Below are 21905 nucleotides of genomic sequence, written 5' to 3'. Positions count from 1 at the left end.
ACTCGATTTAATAGACATCCATTGAGACAGAGAGCGAATCCTAAGAAGATGGTGACATTGTTTAATCTTCAGTTAAATGTCTCATGGAACTTGGATGAGAGGAGATAGTTTGAGATATAAGTGTTTAGAGCTGCTAATCATTCTCACCCGACTGTAAACACTAAAGTCCGACTGAGCCGACGTGTGTAAAACATGTCAAACCAAACTTAATTAGTATAGATAGTGAAACCAAAGACGCTTATTCCTCTAATGATGTGACACTGTAAATCCCCTTTTCACAGTTGTAAATCAGCTCTGGATTGGGGTTAAAACTGTGAAGTGGGATAATTTCAGGTTCTCAAAGCATCACCTGGGATCCTCTGTGATAGAATAATCCAGTCCAACGATTCAAGTGTTTAGCTGATTATTAGCTGTTAGCTGGAAAAGCAAATTTCGCTGCGACTCCCTGAAGGATTTTCCCCTCAGAAATACAGAAGCGTAATCCCTCCCTATTAGAGTGTGTTGTTTCCGTGACAGGAAGATTTAGAGAAAGAGTTGCTAAGTGGACCCTTCAGTCTGCTAAATCTGTTTCCATGCAACAACCACTCGTTTTCTTAACAAACAAAGCCCTCATACAAAGAGTGGTCACAATAATAACAGTATGAACGCGTGACTGCCAACAAACTCAAACTACTGAAGCATCTGATCAGTAATCTGTAAAGCTCTGTAATGGATTACACGTTGAAAGTAACCCCCTCCCCCCCCCCCGCTGGTGCTGGCGGTCTCTGGGCCGGCGGTGATAAGGGTTAAGCTGCACTGAAGCCGGATGGATGCAGAGATCAGAGGCGGTGGTCCGAGCCTCAGAAGAAAATCCCCCAATGTGGCGCTGTGCAGATGAAGACACTCGATGCCGCTGCTCCTCCCGGCCCCAAAAAACAGCCTGTTTCTGGGCCAAGTTGTTGCTTCCACCGGCGGCGTCTCATCGGTGGACACGGCCGCTCTAAAAGTTAGTTATTGAGCGCCGCTTTAACTGCTTTCAAGCGTCCAGCCAGATGTTCTACAACGGTGCTGCTCCCATTCAGCACCCTCACTAAGGTGCATCTCGGATCAGGGGTTATATTTAAGTCAAAGTCCTTAATACGCTTTAATGTTGCAGGTGGTGAAGTTTATTTGCATTAGTTTAATTCATTTATTGGCTGATTGTATTAGAGTAGTCACATAAATTAAGTGGAATAAAACGTTCTTGACCCAGAAGAAATAATCAAGAAAAGTAAATACCTGAAAACTGCATTTTAGATTCTTGGTTACACTCTACTAATGTATTGAGTTTTTATATATGTCTATATATTAGAAGGCTGCATGGAATCCTCTCGTATCACCGGCTCTAATATTATAGTTGCTGAAGAATATTTGGTATTGTATTAAACTCCCGCTCCACCCGTCAATCACCACTATCAGAATTCATTGGACGTTTCTCCGATGCAAATATCGATTTGTTCTATCTCAGCCGGCCACGCCGCACTATTGACCTGCAGGCCGGTTAAAACCTCTTTGGGAACATCATCCTTCTTTTTTTCTTCCTATGTTTATAGCAGAGCTTTTTTTTCAAACCATAAAATCAATTGTTCCCGCCAGATGGAAGACGTCACCTTGTGGCAGACGAGGAGGACGCAGAGTACAGATCAGCTGGGAGGATTTTCTGCTGATTAAATATCTTCTGTTTAAAAAGACTGATTTCCCGATTGATCGCACTCACAGAGCTTTAACAACCGGAACTCTTCACTTCTCTTCCAAGCTGTGATCAGCAGCTGTACGCTTTATGCATTTGCACTTTTCGTGACGCAAGCCCTGAATTCGTGAACCTTAAATGGCAGCAGAGAGTGACTTCTTTAATGCCAGACGTAACCAAAGGGCTGCAGAAATGTCAGGTCGCCAGCAGCCATAAAACACACGCACACGCACACACACACACGCACGCACGCACACACACACACATACACACGCACACACACACACACACTGCCCCAACGTCTTTCAAAATGATGTATGAAATCTGTCAGCTGCCCAACCGGAAGACCTCTGAGATATTGAGGGTTGACCTTTGACTTTGACACACACAGACGCATGCGCGCACACACATGCACAAATATTTATATATTGTCCTTCTTATAGCAGAGTTTGTTAATTAACCTCCAAACTGGCCTTCTGACCAGATTTGCAGCATTTTACGCATAAAGTGTTATTGTAGACACTAGAACTCAAAATGAGAGCTTTATGAGGGAGGGATTAAATAAAGGGGAATATGTATACATAGAGATAAATATTTGTGGAATCCCTCCCTGAAAGTCATGTGATTTCAAATGTTCCTCTAAATTTTTACGAATAAAATAAAGAAATTAAACAGTCCAGCAAGAAGTCATTTATTTATTAAAACATGGACAACGTTACAGACGTCAATATTAATAATATTATGTTAATCATTACGTGACATAGAAATACTAAAATTGATGAGAAACATCTCGTATCAAAACTGCCGCTAATAGTCAAATGGAGTAAACACATCAGTCGCTTACAGTCATCGTTTTGGCCTGACAGGTAGTTCATATTTTAAAAACACCACAACAAATGACTGACTTTAAATGTATGTACCCTTTCTTGCAGACAGTAGAAAGATTGGGCCTTTTAACCTTGTTTGAATTTCTCAAAGCGGTTTGCTTGTCATCATGACGATAATCATGTTCACAATTATTCAAAGAAATTAGGTTTTTATTCTCATTTACTTTTAATGAAAAAGATGTTTTTTGACCTGATATTATTTTTCAAAATGTCCTTTTCTTCGGAGTACAGATGTCCAACGGTCAGGAGCGACTGAGTTAAATCCAACGGCGTCCGGCGGAAGCCTGTCCTCGATGGTCTCTAAAATGGCAGCGTGTCGAGGAATAACTTATCTATCACTGCAGGCGGCGGCACCAGATCCTCCAGCTTCAAATAGAAAATCCTCTGCAGCCCTTGGATGCACAGAGTGCGAACTTCGCGCAGTTTTTCCAAAAGTCTGGACAATTGGTTGGACCAACAGTCCGAGGGTCCGTCTGCGTCCTTCAAGCACCTGACGATGTTGTTCTGCAGCTCCTCCACCTTCTTCTGCTCCTTCAGTCCGTGTCGCTCTGCTGCGTTCCCAGAAACACATTTCCAACAGACATATTAGACATGAAACGGTGAAACATTGATAGCTTCGTGCCCCACTTCGTCTCTGAGCATCTCACCGGTGACCAGGGCGAGGGTGCACACGCAGGAGAAGGTGGACACGTCCAGGTTCATCCGCTGCAGGTTGGCGGAGAATTCCACGATGCTGTCGATCCACTCCCCGAAGCCCCGCAGGCACTGGAGCCGGTGCCACACCGACCCGTCGCAGAAGACCAGCTTCCCTTCCTCGGGGCTGGATCTGAAACAGCACAGCTCAGATTCTAGGCCCTCAGACGGTGACGATCCCTCCCTCCACGAACAACCGTTTGGGGGCCTTTGCAACTGTTTACACATCTTTGATTTGTGCCAAAAATGCTTTTAAACAATCCCCTACTTTACTGGCCAATCCAACAACCAACATATTCCCCCTACGGCTCTGGTTTGTTACCTGTACGACAATCGCAAAACAAAGAGCTCCAGGAAAGCCGAGTAGAAGAGGAGGTCTTGGTCGTGTTTGGGGAGAGACGTAAAGCCCGGGATCTTGTGCGCCCAACCTCGAATCACCTCCATCGATCGGGTCAGGAGGTCATAGAACTGCCGCACGTGTTGAACGTCGTCCCCCGGTGGACTTCCTGGGGTCTCCTTCAGCTGGCGGAGGGTCACCGGGGGAAGAGGTGGAAAATAACAGCTCTGCCAGGCCTTTCATTTGCTACAACTCACCCGCGGAGCAACGGCACACTGCTTACCCTGAAGTAGTCGACGCGAGAAGGAGGAGGGTTCGATTCCACGTGCGCCCTGACCAGTGCGCCCAGGAGGGTGCTGACGGCGGGGTACGAATCCGGGGGTGTTTTGGGTTTGGACGGGAGCCGACCCCGTCGGCCTTTCAGCCCGGCCGTCCTCACCACTGCAAGAGAAACACCGTGGGAATCTCAATCCGAACCCCCGAGGGTCAGGCATGAAACGCGGTTTGATGGGGTTACCTTCTTTGACCATTCCCACCGCGAGGCACTTCTGGAAGCGACAGTATTGGCAGCGATTCCTCCTGCGTTTGTCCACCGGGCAGCTTTTGGCAGCCAAACACACGTACTTGGCGTTTTTCTGTACTGTGCGCTGAGTGGAAGAAGAAAAGTGTATATATTTAAGTGTAAACAAGGTGCAATGCAAGGTTGATGCACAGAGGTTACTTTGAGTGACAGACATTGGAGTCCAATCCTCAACTTTATTTTCATCCATTAGCACCTGTTTGAAAAGCATCGTTTGGGAATGCGATGTTGAACCATGGTGTGTAGCCCAGTTTCCAGGTCGGCAGTGGGCTTTACTCGAGGTGATCTAATCTTTTCAGGAGGATCTTTTTTAGTAGATCCCAGAGCCATTTTGGTCAAGACTGAAGTACAAAGCGTTCAATGGTCCTTTTGAGAATTAATATTAGCCCTCTGGCCCCCGTGGGCCGTCTGATGCAGCGTAAGGCATTCAGCAGGCGGACAGGGCAGTCTGGGTAAATACCGAGTCGTGGCCATTCATAATTTGGAGAATTGCCCCGGGGAGTCTCGCTTTTGAGAGGGGAAGGTGAAGGTTTTTATTCGTGGCACGTTGGGGGGCATTTTAAAACAGGACGTTTGCCCCTAATACGCGCGTGTCAAGAGATCAAAACGTGCGTCTCAAGCACAATGTGCAATTTGGGAGTTCAGTCAGGGCTCCCGGGTTGTATTAAAGGGTTTAAATAGTGTCTTCTCATTTTGACATTTCCAGTATTTTTAATTTAAAACGTTTTATTTTGTCCAGAAATGATCTAAGTTAATATCCATATTTCCACCCCCCGAAGCTGTAAAACAAACCTTGAAGAACCCCTTGCAGCCCTCGCATGTGCGCACTCCGTAGTGCTGGCAGGCGGCATTGTCACCGCACACCGCGCACAGCCCCTCCGTGCTCAGCGGTCCTCGGTCGGGGGCGCAAGAGGTCTGGTAGTCCATGAAGTGGTGAGCGTGGGCGAACTGAAGCGGGTGAGGAAACCCCACCCCGGGCTGCTTTCCGTGGGAAGCGCAGCCCAAAACCCCGGCGCTGTCCAGCGGCCGATGCGCACCGGCGGCGTCAAATTTCACCCGGCAGGTGGACATGCTCTGGCCGCCGTGTTGCGCGTGTCTGAGTGAAAACAGCGAGAGTCTGGATAGCGTGTTTTTCTTGTGCGCCGCCGCCAAATAGTCTTGTCGGAAACTGTAGAGAGAGCCGGAGTCCTCCCATACGTGTCCGGGTGGAGTTTGGAAGGCGGTGTGCGGCGACGGGGAGCGGTAATAGTAGACGGAACCCGGGGAGGAGAGCAGCTCGTTGGACTGGTGCGGATGATGCTGATTCTGCTGATAGCGCGGACACCCGTGCGCATCCTCCACCTTGACGCACGGGAGCTCTCCCTGCACCGGCATCTGGAAGAGACACGGGGGCTTCGCGTCGTACGCGGCGCTGTACGTGTCACCCGAAGGGCTAAACGTGGGACCCGAGGTTGCAGCCGAGAGTTCGCTGTTAGTGAGGTCCATGCTGAACTTGACAAACTCCGGGGTGAGGAAGTCGCAGCTGCGCTCCCCGCTGGCGCTCTGAGAGGCCGGACTGGCTCCTTGTGGAGAGGAGCCGCTCTGGGTCGGGACGCACGGCATCGCCCTGCAAACATGGACGCATAAGGCGGAACGTCACCGGAGACCAAACTGTTGCGCTTATGTCTGATATTAAACACATTTTTTTGCTGTTGTATTTTTTCTTATTTTTACAATGGAAACAAACTGCTTGGTTGAAAGTCAGAGACGACCGTAAGCCTACTTTAAATAAAACTTAAATAACCTCAACATCTCCAGTACAACAGCAAAGTTCAGATCTTTAGTTGAGTGTTAATTACCTGAAGATTTAAGTTGTTCTATTTTCCAGATGAGGTTATTTTCTGATGGCCTGAGACAAAAAAAACTAAAACAGCATTAACTGCAAGGTGTATACTTCCCCGCATGATTGATTTATCCATCAATCCGTGTAGAAGAGTAAGACCATACAATACCTTAAAGCTCCGTGCAGTGGTGGAGGTCCGTGACGAGTAATCCCATCTCCGCCGTGCCGTTTCTTGTCTATTAACGCGTCAGCTGCCTGAGACCAGACAGGTCCGGTCGCTGTCTGCACAGCAAAGGTAAAGACTGTTCCTCCTCCCTCTTGTCGTGAATACTGGCTGCCAGGGACACCGACAATGTGTTTTTGTTTACGTGGTGCGCGCCCCTGTGCCAAACCCTGTTACGCACGAACCACGGTGGGCTGGACTGCTGTGTGGCACAGGGAGTTTATGTAATCCGCAAGTAATGGGTGCACTTTTTTTCTATGGGGGAATATATTGTAATTTTGTAATCCAAACTATTGAACGGGGGGGCTGCAACACGTGGCGTTAATATTGCAGAGTCGTTTAAAACCGGGATAACCACGAACGGCTCGTGCGTAATCTCTCGTTGATTAAACCACGTGTAAAATAAGACATGCAGTCTTTGTGTGTGTTGCAGGCTTCATCTCCTGTGTCACGCCTCGTGTGCTGGAACAGAAAGAAAACGACAGCTGGCGGCCCTCCTCTCACTCTTTATTATTATCCAGGAGGAGCAGGAGGAGGAGGAGGAGGAGGGTGAAGGGGAGACCAGCGTTGCGCAATCTCCGCCCGCCCTATCGCGTCAACGCCGTGGGACCGCCTCCTCCCCGACGCCGTTGGACGAGCGCGGCCCGGCGCCGCGTTCCCGATTGGCTCTCCGCGGCGTCGCTCGGGGCAACTGCGGGCTTCCTGGTTGCCGCCCGTCAAACCCAAGCGACGGTCCGGACAGCGGCCGACGGTCCTCGGTGTCCGCCCTGCGTCGCCGCGAGCGAGTTTCAGTCGGCCACAGAACCAGGAGTGCCGTAAGTGGGGACTCCCGTCGTTCTGGGGACGTTTTTGAAATATTTCCGACGAATGTCGAACTCGTCGTTTTGCTGGCGCGCGGCCAAAATAAATGAAAGCAGCGAAACATCTGCGGGGGGCGGGAAGGGGGGGGGAGACGACCTCCTCCCCGCCCGCGTCGCCCTCAATCCCGCGTGTGTTCCAGTTATTGACACCCCTGAAACGGCGCGGTGTTTGCTCTTTCTGTGTGTGTGTGTGCGGCACCGCGAGGGGCTTAAGACGCAGCTTAACGCCGCCCCCCTCAAAGATCACGGTGGTTTCCTTCAGCAGTCACTTCCTCTCGCGCCAGGACGTCGCGTAACAAGGTGCCACCACCTGCTGCGTCAGGGGGCGTTGGTCTCCTGCCCGGGAAACACATAGAATAGAGTCTATTCTACCCAATAGACTAATGAAGCAATGTCCCCGTGGAGCTGTGGACCTGGCCGCTGGTGGTCAACGTCCAGCACCGCCAGGCCTTCCCTCGGGGCCCATGATGGTCCCGTTTGGCCTTTAAAGGCTCCAGTGATGAGGCGCACAGAAGCTGCGCTGAACATCTGGGGATGTTGGTGGATGTTGATAAAGACACTTTGGATCGAAGTGATTTTTAAAAGCTATCTCGCTATTCGCCATTCGCCCGCCAGAGGGCGCCGGTGAGATCTTCTCTGACGTTCACGTTCATCACTGGCAGGAGTTTGATGGAAATTAGGAATAATTTGAGGGAATGAGTGAATTTATCAGTTGCCATTTTTGGTGGCAAACCCTTTGAGTATTTCTAGTCTAAGCGAGTTAAACTGGGAATGGAAATACTTTCTTGGTACCGACCCTGGTGGGAACGGAGGCCCTTATCTTACTGGTATCATGTTCTACTCATTGCAACAGGAAACCGTGTCTATCTGCTGTTAATGCTTAACTACTAATATATTGTGTGTTCATATCCTATAACGCTCCCAGTGTGCCCGTGCCGGCTTGAGTCATGTGACATGAGAGATTAAACCAGTTAACATTAAACCTTCACCTGGAAACCTCTACAAATGGAATGTAATTAGTGGATAATTTAGTCATTTTTAATGATTGTTGTTGTTAAAAATCGTTTCTGTTATTGATCCAACTGGTTATTATTGTTGATTATTGAGATTTTCTTTTAAACTGATCAATCTGTCTGATCATGGGGGGTTTTAAATGTCAAAATTAATTACAAACACACATCACAGAGCAAATGTGTATCCTCAAAGAATATTTTCCAAGCAAAACATTGAGTGATGGTAGCTTCTGAAATGGGTTCATTTTCTGCTCCTTTGCTCTTTGATGTCGTTGTGAACTGAATGTCTTTGAGGTTTTGTACGTTAATGGTGGATAAACTAACGTTACAACTGAACTTTTCTTCATACGGACAAGGCTATTCCCCAAACCCTCACGTCTCTCTCAGTCCCGGAGGCGTTCCTCTGCACCCCCCCCCCCCCCTCCACGCCCCCCTCCCTGTCCGCCGTCCTGGCTCCGCCTCCTCACTGCACCTTTACCTGTGCTCCCTCAGGAACGATGGCGTTCAGGAGGGCTCTGAAACACACGGCCGTCGTCGGCGGGGGGGCGGTCGCCGGGGTGTTCGGCTTGTCGCAGCTCATCGAGTACAAGAAGACACAGGTGAGCCGATGGGAGGGGCCGCCCCGCAGGCCGCTGTGCACGGACCCCGGGGAATGAGACGTGTTTATGTTTTTGCTTTTTATTGGCTGTGTTGTGTTTGCCGCATCGCCTGCTTTTACACCCCGACAGGTGTGAAATTAAAGGAGGAAAAACTTTAGTGTTGTTCCGAACAATAATGTGAAAGGTGTTCCTTTAAAGGAGCCCCCCCCCCCCCCCAGCAGGGAGGGACCTCCTTCGGGGCATGTCCGCTCTAGATGTTGGAATGCACTCGCTTTGTTTCCTTTGTGTTTTACTGGATGCTTTTCAGCTGCTGAGAGCGTCAAGTAACTCAGAAACCTGCTTAGAAAGATTATTAAATGATTGTTTTCTATATTTTTACATCCTTGTTTAAAATGTTCATTGAACCAGCCGCCTCCGGTCGTTATCCCTCCACTTCCAATAAAGTGTGTCGTGCTCATGAATTGTAATTGTGGATTTGCGGAAAACTTTTTATGAGCCCGTAGGGGTTTGGCTCTTTCTATATGTACTCAAAATAAACCTTGTGTTGGATATTCTGGGTAATTAGTTTGTTCTCTCTCCTGCTGAGGGATTAATATCAATGTCTTTACTGGGTGTACGCTTTACATGGAGCCATGCTCGCTAACTTAGCTTAGCATACATACTGTAAAATGTTGCCAGAAAGGATGTTACTGGTGCCAGTCCAGAGAGAATGCAGTTAATAATTGAATAATAATTATTATAATTATATAATTATATAATAATTATTATATAATTATATTATAATTATATAATTATACTATATTATTATAATAATAATAATTTAATAACAGTTAGCTGTAGGGCTGCAGTTGTGCAGTATTTGTTCCCTTTACAGGGCAGACTTCAGTTTTTATGCTAAGCTAAGTTAGCCGTACGGTTAAAGAAGGGATTTTTAACCCTCCGCAAGAAGGGAAATAAGACGCTTGAGCCACTGATGGTGTTCGAAGTGGACAAGCAGCTGTTTCCCCGACCTTGGCCTATTTTAAGCAATGCCACACCACTACATACCAGGCTTTATGTGAATGTGCAACCTAATGTGAACTTTGTTTTTTGTCCTGACGCGATAATGTCTTCTGTTGCCCACCGTCGTCCTCTCGACCAAGCATGGATTGGTAAGCAAGAAGCCCAACCTGATGAAATCTAATTATTTTCACAATAGTTTGTAATCATGCATGCCTCTAATCCCAGTAATTGCAAGGCTGATGAGATGAATGTCCGTCTCGTCTCCTTTAGCAAGGGCATATGGCTTGGAGAAGTTTTCAAGGGAGCGTCCGATTGGCTGTTAGCACGGGCCTCGCTGTGCCATTCAGTGACTTAACTTGATTACGGGGGGCACGCCGGCACTTAATTCCGTGGCGGCGTTTGTCTGTATGCATCATCAAAAATAGACAATGATTATATCATCTTCTCATTTGCGGGTGCAGACCTAAATTACAAACGCCTGCGACTATTTGCAAGTCAAATGCCACGTTTGCTTCAAAGCAGCTTGATGCAATCATTTAGCTTGAACTGCTAAATAGAAAAAAAAATGAATATTTCATTAGCAGTGAAATTACACCTCTTCCTATCAGAGGGGAGCTGTGTTTTTGCTTTTATTGTGTTGTATGTGATTATTCTTTTAAATTAATCATTTTTATATTGTTGTTTTTGCAATGTTGTGCAGCATGTTGCATGTTTCTACTAATCCCGTATATATTTATGCACTTTTTTTTTTACATACACCACTTGGAAACTAAAGGTGAAAATGAGACATCATAAGCACTTGGATTTAAGAATAAAAGGTTTATTGGATAAATAAACTTTTTTTTAAACTAAATGTTCTACATTTGGTAGAGTGCTCAGGTAAAAATAGTAGTACAATGAAATAAAAAAATACTGGTGATATTTAACCACATTTCACCTGTCCCACTATCCATTAAAGACACAAAAAAGAAAATTAAAAGATTATCATAGAAAACGTTTGTTTCCGCCGGCGAAGAAAAGTGATCTCTCTGAATTATTATTAGCTTTGGAATGTGATCACAGTACCACGCAATCCTCCATCCATCCCGCACAGTAATGCATACTGTGAGCACAGTGCAGGGATCATGATACGGTGAACGCCATAGTGTATTGTGTAAGTGAGTGCACGTCATAATGCATTATTTCACATGTAACCCCACGAGGCGATTATAACGCATTAACACATTGAACTGGCCGTGATGGCGGTGAGCTTATAATGTTTCAAACTGCACCTGCAGGAAAGTGTTTCCTGCGTTCCTTCGGCTTTGCGTGGGGCATTAACACAGAGCGGCAGTAGGAATCAACCCTGCGGCTTTGCACGCTTCGGGGCTCGTTGGCGTCCTCTTGAAGTCACGTTGAAGGTGCTGCTGCTGCTGCTGTGTGCGTCTGTGCCTGACCCCCCCCCTCTCCTCCCCCAGGCCCAGCTGGCCCGCGTGGCTGCCGAAGCGGATCTCAGGGTTCCCTTCGCCGACGACCTCCCCTCTCGGCAGGCCCAGCTCGCCGCGCTGCAGAGCACCGAGGAGTTTGACGTCCTGGTGGTCGGAGGCGGGGCCACGGGGGCGGGGTGTGCCTTAGACGCGGTCACGCGCAGTAAGTCTATTGTTAACCCCAAAACCGTTTCTTTTTTTTCTTTTTTTTTTGGTCCTTTCGGCTTGTTTTTCTTCACACATCTTTGCTCATTTCTCTGCAGACCTGAAGACGGCTCTGGTTGAGAGAAGCGACTTCTCTTCGGGGACGAGCAGCCGGAGCACCAAGCTGCTGCACGGCGGAGTCCGCTACCTGCAGAAGGCCATCATGCAGTTGGACTACGAACAGGTTCCTTTCGCGCTTTGACCTCCTTCGATTTCATCCCATTCCAGCGGCTCCTCCTTTGACATGCTCTGCTCGTTTGTTTTGCGGGAACCAGTACATGATGGTGAAGGAGGCCCTTCACGAGCGAGCCAACCTCCTGGAGATCGCACCTCACCTGTCCGCGCCGCTGCCCATCATGCTCCCCGTGTACAAGTAAGTGCCGGGAGTTTCGTATGTTAATGTTGCTTTCCGTCCCCTGAACTACGCCGAGACGTACGGACAGTGCGAAATTTTAATCTTTAACGACGTGTGTGCATTTCCAAGATGGTGGCAGCTGCCTTACTACTGGGCGGGCATCAAGATGTACGACTTGGTGGCCGGGATCCAGAACCTGAAGAGCAGCTACGTCCTCAGCAAGGCCTCGGCCTTGGAGCGCTTCCCCATGCTGAACAAGGACAAGCTGGTGGGCGCCATCGTCTACTATGACGGTGGGTGAAATGTGCGGACGGCGTTCTATCAACGCCAGCAGAGCAGCTGAGTCAGACCCGTTGCCCTTTTCCACGGTCTTCCGTCCGGTTTCCTTCCGACGGTACGGATTTGCTGATGGAGATGAGTCAGAGATGAAGCATTTTAGGACACTAAAAAGAGATTACATGAAACAATTTGAGAATGGAAATGGACTTTGGTTGAGTTTTGTTCTGCTATTAATCGTCTTGATTAATAGCAGAAATGAAAGTCTGCAGTTTGATCAATGGGACTTGTTTTTGGGAGCAGCTTGATTTACATGTCATTATGTATGCGCGCTAATCACGGCTATAAAACCAATGCAAAGTAAAAGTGTACAGATAGAACCTGGTTTACTGCAGAGAGAAGAAAAGAAGAGCAAAGCTGCATATGTTTGACTCCCCCTCCCATCATCCTCTCTGAGGGTGTGTGTGTGTGTGTGTGTGTGTGTGTGTGTGTGTGTGTATGGGGAGGTGGGGGTGGGGGTTCTTCTCTCCAATTATGCCGTCTGGAACAATCACGCCGCTGACATTTGAAAGTCTGACCTTCTCTCCCGGCGGTGTGCGGCGCAGAGGAGCGTCTGAGCAGCAGACATTTCTGCGGCTGTCTCGGTTACCGCTGCTGCCGTTTGGGGCCCGAAGCTTTTATTTTGAACCGGCACGGCGGAATGCGTACGCGCTGAAATCTCGGGAAAAATAAGCTGTGTGTGAATGTTGAAGCGCGGCAGACCAGAGACAAAACGGAATCATCAAATCTATAAAATACAAACGTATCACAAGGTGATGATTTAGATGAAAGACACATTTTGTTCTCAACCAGCAGCTGATTTTCATCCAAATATCAGAAATCATCCTCCATTTCTCTTCTTCTCCTCCTCCTCTTCCTCCAGGGCAGCACAATGACGCCCGTATGAACCTGGCCATCGCCATCAGCTCCGCCCGCCACGGCGCCGCCGTCGCCAACTACACCGAGGTGGTGCGCCTGCTGAAGACGAAGGACCCGCAGGGCGGCGAGGAGAAGGTGTGTGGCGCCCGCTGCCGGGACGTCATCACCGGTGAGGATTCTTGACCAGGCAGCACAGCGCATACCGAGATCCATAAGTCCTTTAGATACCACCGGCCTCTCCTCACAGGACAAGAGTTTGACGTGAAGGCTAAGTGCGTGATCAACGCCACGGGACCCTTCACGGACTCCCTGAGGAAGATGGACAACCAGGAGACCAAAAACATCTGCCAGCCCAGCGCAGGCGTTCACATCGTCATCCCCGGCTACTACAGGTAGCGTGTCCTCTCTCAAGGCTTCTATCCGAGTTGGCGAGCTGTTTTTTTTAGTTTTTTTTCAAAGTAATGCAGTTAATCCTCAGTCTCGTCTCATTTTAATGCGTAAATACTGCTCTGTTATCTGACCTATGCTAACATGCATAGGACAATCTTCTCTGGGTAAGATACAGCAGAGCAATAGAGTGGTTTTGTTGAAGTAGGGCATTTTTTAAAGTTCAGCGAAGCTTATTGAGCGAAACCTGAGGGAGCGCGAGCCCTTTGAACAGCACCACAAATGCCAGACACCTAATTCTCCTCTCGTCTTCCTCCTGCCGCCGCTATCTGCTCCCGCCTCACCTCCTCTTCCTCCCCCACATGTGTGTGTGTGTTTTTTTTTTTCTTCCATTTCAGTCTCCAATTTGTCCTTCCTCTTCTCGTGGCCGCACCTTCTTTCTCGCACTTATCCGCAAACTAAAGATGGTCAATTCAAATCAATACGTTGATCTGACCTCACCGTCTTGCTCCTTGTTAAAATAACAACCGCTCCCCTTGGCTTTTTTCGTCCCTCAGCCCCGACAACATGGGCCTGCTCGACCCGTCCACAAGTGATGGACGCGTCATCTTCTTCCTGCCCTGGGAGAAGATGACCATCGCCGGGACGACCGACTCGCCCACCAGCGTGACGGCCCACCCCATCCCGGGGGAGGACGACATCAACTTCATCCTGAGGGAGATCCGCAACTACCTCAGCCCCGACGTAGAAGGTACCCAAGGGCTAACAAAGGGTTCTGGGATCTCATGCTCATCTTACGCTCTTCTGAGTCTTCAGAGCTGTCGTTTGATTTTTGTCTCGGTGGAGAAAAGAATAGAAAGAGGAGCCGCGTCACGAGGAAGATCCTAAACGCGTGGATTCACTCACGCAGAAAGTCCAGCACGGATCTCCTTTCCTTCGAGGCCCTCGGTCCGAACGCTCTGGTTCACAGTGAAGTTCCTCACTGGAGACGTAACCGCCTTTGTGTCCCCTCCCCCGCAGTGCGCCGGGGAGACGTGTTGGCGGCGTGGAGCGGCATCCGCCCGCTGGTGACCGACCCCAACTCCAAGGACACCCAGTCCATCTGCAGGAACCACATCGTCAGCATCAGCCCCAGCGGACTGGTCACCATCGCCGGTACGTCCCCGCGTCGCCTTCCCCTTTCGCTTAGCGCGGTGTCTGCGCGGCGACGGTCACATGTGTGCGTGTGTCTCTCCAAGGTGGGAAGTGGACCACCTACAGATCCATGGCCGAGGAGACTCTGGATGCTGCCGTCAAGACGCACGGCCTCTCGGCGCAGCCCTGCAAGACCGTGGGTCTGATGCTGGAGGGAGCCAAGGGCTGGACGCCGACGCTCTACATCCGCCTGGTGCAGGACTACGGGCTGGAGAACGAGGTCGGGGAGAACGCTCGCTCCCGGCGTGCCGGCGTTCCGTCAATCGGAAACATAACCGCGAAACGGGAATTTTCGGGAACTGCGCGTTAAATCCGGAACCGCTTCTGCGTCGCGGCGCGCGGCGGAGAACGCGCGGCCCTCAAACAGCTCCAGAGGAAAACGAAGCTGTGAAAAGCTCCCACTCTTCAGCTGTGACATTACAGCTGCTGCCGTAACCGCACTGACATTTCAGCTACACAAAAGGCCGGACGCGCGTTGAAATGCACCGTACGCCGCACCGTTTATCAATGGCTTTAAGTAAGGGCGCATTGATTTACATCAACTACATCCCTCCTTCCAATAATTAGGCTGTGCCTTTTCATTAAACCCGGTAGAACACTGTTTCATGAAGAAAAAGCCTTCTGCACACTTCTCATTAGAGGCGTTCTGCGGCGGCTCGGCTGCTCGCTCCAATATTCCTCAAAGGTCATCGTTGATATTTGGACAGCGTTTGCCCTTTCTCTCGTGATCGGCAGGCCAGCGATCTGAATAGCAAATAGCCCGCCCCTCCACCCCCCCGTGTGGCGCAAACACGTGGAGCCCCATCGGCAAAGTGCCGTTAACGCTCGTCGCCGAACTCTGAAGAGGTGAAATCGATCGCGCGCGAATATTATGAGACGATCGGCAGCTTCGAAGTTTCAATTAGTCACTTCAGTCACTACAGTAGGAGCTTTTCTAACACAACGACCTAAGGATAATAGTTTTTTTGCAGCGAGCCTAATAAAAGTGTCTTTTATTGATATTAGCATAAAAAAGACTCCGAATGAAATGTTTCGTCCGCAAGGAATAAACGTTGTGTTTGGTCTTATTTTCCAACTGTGAGTTCTGCTGACTGGGGCTCTCTCTCTGCGCAGGTCGCTCAGCACCTGGCCTCCACGTACGGGGGAAAGGCCTTCGACGTGGCCAAGATGGCCAAGGTCACCGGGCAGAGGTGGCCCATCGTGGGCAAACGATTGGTGTCCGAGTTCCCCTACATCGAGGGCGAGGTAACGCGGGGGCCGTAGTTACGCCCGATGTTATAGTTTGTAGTGCTCCCGCCTCACGTGATTTCTCCCCCCCCTCCTCCCAAGGTGCTGTACGCCATTAAGGAGTACGCCTGCACGGCCATCGACGTCATCGCCCGGCGGACGCGCCTGGGCTTCCTGAACGTGCAGGCGGCCGACGAGGCGCTGCCGCGCATCGTGCAGATCATGGGGAAGGAGCTGGGCTGGAGCGAGGAGCAGAAGACGGTACGCAGGCACGCAGACACACCAAAATGTCCCTTTTCAATCGGCACACAATAGAAGAGGTCCGCACCCTGTGGTCCCTGGAGAGGCGCAAGTGCTGTGTGTGAGAAAAAGATACGAAGTGATATGAGAGGAGTTATGGACCTTCCACTGAAGATACATATGCAGGCTCTCAGACAGGGAAACTCGTGTCTCATCTCGACCATATGAAATGACCCTTTCTCTCCAGACGGAGCTGGAAGCAGCCAGGAAGTTCTTGTACCTGGAGATGGGCTACAGGTCTCGCTCTGAGCAGCTGACCAAGACATCGGAGATCAACCTGGACAACCAGGAGGTGGTCAGGTAATCACCCACCTCTCAATCGCGGCTCGTTGTCCGAGGAAGGCTCATGGGGGGTTAAACGCGCTGGATCCTGTGTGGCAGGTACAAGAAGCGGTTCCATAAGTTTGACAAAGAGAGCAAAGGATTCATCACGACTGTCGACGTGCAGCAGGTTTTGGAAGTGAGTCTCATTTCATCTCCTCCTCTGTCCTCTACCGTTCTCTCTGCGTCCGCCTCTCACCTTTACTCACGCATTGATCAGCTGTTCTTCTCTGCAGAGCATCAACGTCCACATTGATGAAAATGCGCTTCATGAAATCCTTAACGAGGTCGACCTCAACAAGAACGGACAAGTGGAGATTGATGAGTTCATGCAGGTACGTGACAGGCCGACGGTGAGAGCCCAGAGGAAGCGGCTGATGACTCGTTTCAGCGCACGTTGAACTCATCGAATCATTCGTACTAGAAAGCGCGTCGCTGGGTGCAGATTCACTCCAGTTTAATAGTCAGCTTATTCCTTTTACTTTTCAGTCCCCACATTTTTATTGATACCCGAATGGAGGTGAAAATATAACTATTTCATGCACAGATTTCAGGTTGAATGATCAAATATGATGTAAAAGATGTGAAAGCCTGAAACGTGTTGCTTTTCTTTGGAAATAGACAAATTGTCTTGGCTCACTTTTACAGCAAACCGGGACTTTTAGGGACGTTTCTTGAAAATCTGAAAGCTGAAAATGGTGTGGAAATGCACACGCGCACTGCTGTGTGTGACGAGAGGATCCATCCGTGCCGAACACCTCAGTACCAGAACAAACAACCACAAAAGAAACCCACTAAAACCATTAAACACACCACCTCCTTTTTTTGACATTTCATGTTTGCAGCCATATTTTATTATCTTCTCAATCCCTCAATATATATTTTCTCCTAAAATGTACATCACTAGATGACGTTTATGTAGTTTTGAGCAGGTTATGCACATGTTTACAGTGTATATAGTCATTTGCACCTTGCATGATCCTCATGCGTTCCATACGATGTCATTAAAAGAAAGACCATTGTCCGGCTGTGACGTGAGGACATCCATCGGAACAGAAGGTGTGCAGCGCGACGAGATGCAGCTAATTAGAAAGCAGGATCTCTGCCAGCTGCTCGTCTAATGAAGCCTTCTTTGTGTCGTCTCGACCCGCCGCTAAATAAACGAGTTCCTCACATGACAACCAGGTCCAGGGTGAGAGTCATTAAAGCTCTGTGAGTTAGACTTCATTAGGGGGCCGGAGGCGAGCTGATGGGTAAACCCCCGCCCCCCCCTCAATGTCTGCTCCTGCTCGTGTGGACATGCGTTGTGGTCGTGTGCATCGTCCTCGAGGCGGTTCTGATCTTATTGTCAACAAATGCCACGAAAAGATCAAGATCAACAAAGAATCCTAGAAATACATAAATAATCCAATACATTCATGAAATAACTCTTCCAAAGCAAACACATTTTCATGTTAAGGACATTAAACAAAGGCGTAGTGGAATAATAGAAAAAGAATAAGAGTCCTTCCTGGCTGTTTCTTCCTGCGGCGTTGAGCTTTTTTAAAATCACTTGTTTCTATAGTCAGTAGTTGAACCATGGAAGGATTTCCTCTCGGATGAACTCCCGTTTGAAGCTTTCTCGCCGCCGTAAAAATGCATTTGTTTATTGAGCTTCAGGAAGAGAGAAAAGGTTCGTGGCTTGAAAAACATTGGATTTGTTGACATTAAGAATGTAGAATAATTCCTTCCTGGTCCTTTTTAAAAAACTGAAATACAGACGCAGAACACGGATGCTCTGCTTCAATCGAGCCTTTTTAAGCACAAGCAGCTCTCAGCTCTCAGGCAGCTGGCGTTCCTTTTCTACCTCCGATCGGGTCGATCCCCGCTGACCTTTAACCTTTCCCCCGCGCAGCTGATGAGCGCGGTGAAGAAGGGACAAGTGTCCGACAGCCGCCTGGCCATCCTGATGAAGACGGCGGAGGAGACGCTGGACACGAGGGGGCCGGTGACGGTGGACCGGAGCGGCGGCGGATTCTGAGCCAAAAGAATCCAGCCAGCGCAGAGACGGCCTCATGCAAATGGCGCCATTTGAATGACAATGATGCAATCATTCGGCCGAATCAAGCGCCCCTCCTCCGGAAAAGAGTGAGGCTGAGGTTTGTTGTCTGTTTTCTCAGCATCTGGTGCCTCTGATGCTCCACAGCACGTCTGTTTTCAACGGTCTTTTAAACGTCGGCGGCGTGAGCGTCTGCATTGTCTTTGTATCTTCTGCAAAGCTCCTTTTTAAACTCCATTTTTTAACACTGCTTGTTGGGGAAGCACTTTCCTCGGTGTGATGCAGCTTTTGCATGTGGACGCTGTCGATTCGGTTGTGCTTTATCTTACGGCTCCAATAATTCTTAATAATTCTACTGGCAAGAAATATGTGACTCAGCACTAATCGGAGGCAAAATAGAGACAAGCGTTGCAACGTTGAATTGAATAGAAACGAGTAATGGATCACTAATTCTTTCAAGGGAAACAAAGAATAATACTGACTCTTAAAATAAAGCCCAGCAGAGCTTTGCACTGTGTTGTTTCTGATGTTAGCGTGTTACAAGTACTATTTAATGGTTCTAAAAGCACTTTCCGAAGTACTGAAGTGACTTCCTCCTGTCTAATTTAGCTTTTATTGCACAACCAGCAAACTACTGATGCTGAGGTTTCTAGTTTTAGCGCTAGTGAGGTTGTGTGTTTTAATATAGCTATTTCTATAAAATATATATAAATTTATTATTTTCCCTTTTGTAACTGCAGCCAAATAGAGACAGATGGAAATAAGTTGCATGAGCAAATCACGCTTTCATCGATTACATTTTTTTTTTTTTTATGATTTGCATGCTTTATAAAGCAAAATATTTATTTTTACAAAGTGCATTTGAAGTGGAGTTTATTCTTGTATTACTTGTGGCTGTTTGCAGCCAAAAAGTATTCCTGCATGCTGTTCGCAGATTATTTCATCGTTTGTGGGACACAAATGTTGTATTTGTTTGGGATTTTATTTTAGTTTAGAAACAACAAGTTCACTGTGTGATGTTTGCCTCGATGTGCCTGAGATAAATGAGCCCCCGGTTCCATAATGCCACACTCCATGTCAACAAATGCAGCACACGATGGTAAAGAATGTACGGCTTTTATACAAACAACAGTGTCTAAGCTGTATGGGATTTTGGGGGGTTTCTGAACAGATGTCTTGACGTGCTGCCATGTTGGAGGGGTCGACAGTAGGTCAAGGGTCAAATTTAGATTCACCCTAGCAGTTAAACCATCAACTCGTGCTGCACAAGGGAGGAGACAAAAGTTCTTATGATCATTTTCCAGAGTCTTAAACGAGGGTTAAAGTATTGCGCACAGTTTGGATATTTATGTCAAGGAGCTCCCACCTCTGAAAACGAAAACAAACATGTCTTCATTCCTCCAACGTGGGGGTGAGTCCGTCATCATTTCAGGTCTCCTGTTAAGAGGTTTTATACTGTACAATGTCCCGATTGCCTTTTTATTATGCTTTATAATCATCAGTAACCGATTTATCTACTTGGACTAATTGATATGCAGTAAACAATCATTCCACTACGTTTCCTCCCATGAACCATTATTGTGTGTGTGTGTGTGTGTCTACACACTGAGCACAGTCCAAACTGCAGACCGCTTGCCGCAGGGCTTGATTTCAGGTCTCCATGTTAGATTGTGTCGTCCGGATGAAATTACAGCTTTATCCCGACTCAAAGAGAATCATGTTGCGTACACTGTAAGAATACAGTGAGCCTGTCTTCAGCTGAAAAGAAGGGAAAAAGCAATTATCTAATTAAATGTATCTGGTTGCTTTCTTTGCTGGGGTCTGTGTGTGTGGCCTGCATCATGAGAGCAGAGAGAAGTGATGGGACACGTCGTGTTTGCTGTTCAAGAGGGTCTTTATTGACTTCATCTGATTTTATTTAGAAGGTCCTTTGACGAGAAATCACTGAATATCAGTACTTATTTCTCTTATACAACCTAAATTTAAACCTAATCTGAGAACTTCTCCCGCACTGCTGACCTCGATTGTTTAGAGTTAAAACCAACAGCTCCTGAAAATGAGCGCGGTAACAGTTTATTATTTATGGATAAAAATGCAGCGTTCACAGGGATTCGGTGTCATCCGAAGTGTTACCTGTTGGGTCGGGTTACACTTGGTACAAATATCCTCACTGAGATTGTTTCTCACAAGTATAGAATTCACACACGCACGCACACTGAACTGCATCCAGTCCGCTTGCTGCAAACTGCGAGAAAAAAGCGTCTCTCTCTCGCGAAAGGTCACGGTGCAATTTGAATGACAGCTTTAAGTCCTTCGCTCATATTACAATCTGCAGCCGAGGAGAGGGCGCCCTGCATGGGGAAGGCCGGGAGTGCCGGGAAGCAATTAATTGTAATGAATAATGGGACAAATCTGGTTGGCATATGACTGCTAATGCTCCTTTTTTGTTTCCTCCTCTGGAGGATTCAGGCCGGCGATGCTGCCACGCGGACGCATCTGCTTCTGCACTGAGAAGTGTGAGGATGATGCTTTCTGTCTTCTTCCTTTCATTCTTTCTCTTATTCACATAGAATTGATAACCCTCACATCAAATTTACCTTGTTGTTTGGCTTCAACATCTGAACAACTGGTCTACAAAATGATACATTTCTTTTTTTTTTCATGTGTCTCCCTGCACAGTGTTGCTTCAAATCTTTGAAAGAATTCAGCCTGAATAAATATCTGGAATTATTTGTGTGTTTTCTAAAGAAAAACAGAGGGAAGCTTTTCAGTAGTTATTTCATTTTATAAACCATTTGTCGTGGTCTTTTGGTCGGCTGACTGGTCGAGTGCATTAGCTGAAATGCTAGTGTCAGTAATTAAAAAATGTAATTTTCCAGGTTTACATAAACAAGTCGTTGAAAAATGTTCTGATGGGATGTAATTGGAAGTGTGTGTAAGGGCACTGGGAGCAGACGGCCCCACGGCAGCTCGGCAAACCCTCACTTATTCAGATGATCTTCATGGTAAATAAGGTGATGATGAACTGAGAAATGAATCACATCGATCCGTTGCAAGAAAAGTTCAAATATTGATATGAGAGAGAGCGCAGTAAATTAATATATCAGTATTGGGTGTCATTTGTGCCCTTAAGACTAATTGGAAGTGCGGCTCGTTAAATAAAAAGGTTGTTTTTGAAAGTGTAAATGTATTCTCCGGGGTTCTGTCCAAGACTTTGAGATGCATAAAGAGAACCGGAATGCCTGAGAATCTCCACTTCATGGGATGAAATAATGGTTGAAACCTTTCTGAACCTCCCCCGGTGGAACAAAAAGCCATTTTGCAAAGGTCCCTGACATTTACCTGGGTCATTCACTTGCTCCGTGCCCGTCAGAATGAGGACCGGAAGCTCTTTCAGCTGCATTTCAATGGACACCTGCCAGTCAAACAGAACAAGGGGAATTTCTTCATCTTTTTATTGCACATATTTTGATTTTAAATCCATCATTGTTGACT

At 47.9% G+C, this 21905-nt stretch overlaps 2 protein-coding genes across 7 annotated transcripts; one reads left to right on the top strand and one right to left on the bottom strand.

The window, feature by feature from the left end:
• Positions 1-2381: 2381 nt before the first annotated feature.
• Positions 2382-6361, bottom strand: LOC120821992 (nuclear receptor subfamily 4 group A member 2). 2 transcript variants are annotated; one of them, XM_040181207.2, is made up of 8 exons: positions 6197-6359; positions 6044-6093; positions 4998-5811; positions 4143-4272; positions 3909-4066; positions 3611-3810; positions 3243-3421; positions 2382-3146 (listed from the first exon to the last, which is right to left on the bottom strand). In XM_040181207.2, exons 3-8 carry the CDS (start codon positions 5805-5807, stop codon positions 2896-2898), a joined length of 1728 nt encoding a protein of 575 aa, XP_040037141.2. In that variant the 5' UTR covers positions 5808-5811; positions 6044-6093; positions 6197-6359; the 3' UTR covers positions 2382-2895. The 2 variants fall into 2 exon arrangements, with proteins under 2 accessions (XP_040037141.2, XP_040037148.2); XM_040181214.2 differs by lacking the exon at positions 6044-6093 and having other exon boundaries at positions 6197-6361.
• A 410-nt stretch (positions 6362-6771) lies between these two features.
• On the top strand, positions 6772-19966 carry gpd2 (glycerol-3-phosphate dehydrogenase 2 (mitochondrial)). Of its 5 annotated transcripts, none has more exons than XR_013467638.1 (18): positions 6931-7065; positions 8616-8722; positions 9859-9873; positions 11182-11353; positions 11454-11578; positions 11670-11767; positions 11879-12042; positions 12948-13112; positions 13191-13335; positions 13888-14081; positions 14351-14485; positions 14569-14744; positions 15638-15769; positions 15854-16012; positions 16239-16351; positions 16433-16511; positions 16593-16707; positions 18267-19966. XR_013467638.1 is itself a non-coding variant. In XM_040181091.2 (18 exons), exons 2-18 carry the CDS (start codon positions 8621-8623, stop codon positions 18390-18392), a joined length of 2193 nt encoding a protein of 730 aa, XP_040037025.1. In that variant the 5' UTR covers positions 6931-7065; positions 8616-8620; the 3' UTR covers positions 18393-19966. The 5 variants fall into 5 exon arrangements, 3 of the variants coding, with proteins under 3 accessions (XP_040037033.1, XP_040037025.1, XP_077958528.1); XM_040181091.2 differs by having other exon boundaries at positions 9865-9873; positions 16609-16707; XM_078102402.1 differs by having other exon boundaries at positions 16609-16707.
• Positions 19967-21905: the final 1939 nt, after the last annotated feature.

The sequence above is a fragment of the Gasterosteus aculeatus genome, chromosome 1, assembly GCF_964276395.1.
Source record: "Gasterosteus aculeatus chromosome 1, fGasAcu3.hap1.1, whole genome shotgun sequence".
Classification (NCBI taxonomy): Eukaryota; Metazoa; Chordata; class Actinopteri; order Perciformes; family Gasterosteidae; genus Gasterosteus; species Gasterosteus aculeatus.
This window is presented reverse-complemented; position numbering and strand designations above follow the sequence as displayed.

What these genes read in the sequence shown, in the direction of transcription:
- gpd2 (XM_078102402.1), top strand. Translation starts at nt 8,621, where the DNA reads ATGGCGTTCAGGAGGGCTCTGAAACACACGGCCGTCGTCGGCGGGGGG. An exon ending in CCTCAGCCCCGACGTAGAAG is followed by an intron (nt 14,082 to 14,350) that starts GTACCCAAGGGC and finishes CCTCCCCCGCAG; the next exon opens with TGCGCCGGGGAGACGTGTTG. An exon ending in AGATTGATGAGTTCATGCAG is followed by an intron (nt 16,708 to 18,266) that starts GTACGTGACAGG and finishes TCCCCCGCGCAG; the next exon opens with CTGATGAGCGCGGTGAAGAA.
- LOC120821992 (XM_040181214.2), bottom strand. Translation starts at nt 5,807, where the DNA reads ATGCCGTGCGTCCCGACCCAGAGCGGCTCCTCTCCACAAGGAGCCAGT. An exon ending in GGTGGGAATGGTCAAAGAAG is followed by an intron (nt 4,067 to 4,142) that starts GTAACCCCATCA and finishes TTTCTCTTGCAG; the next exon opens with TGGTGAGGACGGCCGGGCTG. An exon ending in CACCCTCGCCCTGGTCACCG is followed by an intron (nt 3,147 to 3,242) that starts GTGAGATGCTCA and finishes CTGGGAACGCAG; the next exon opens with CAGAGCGACACGGACTGAAG.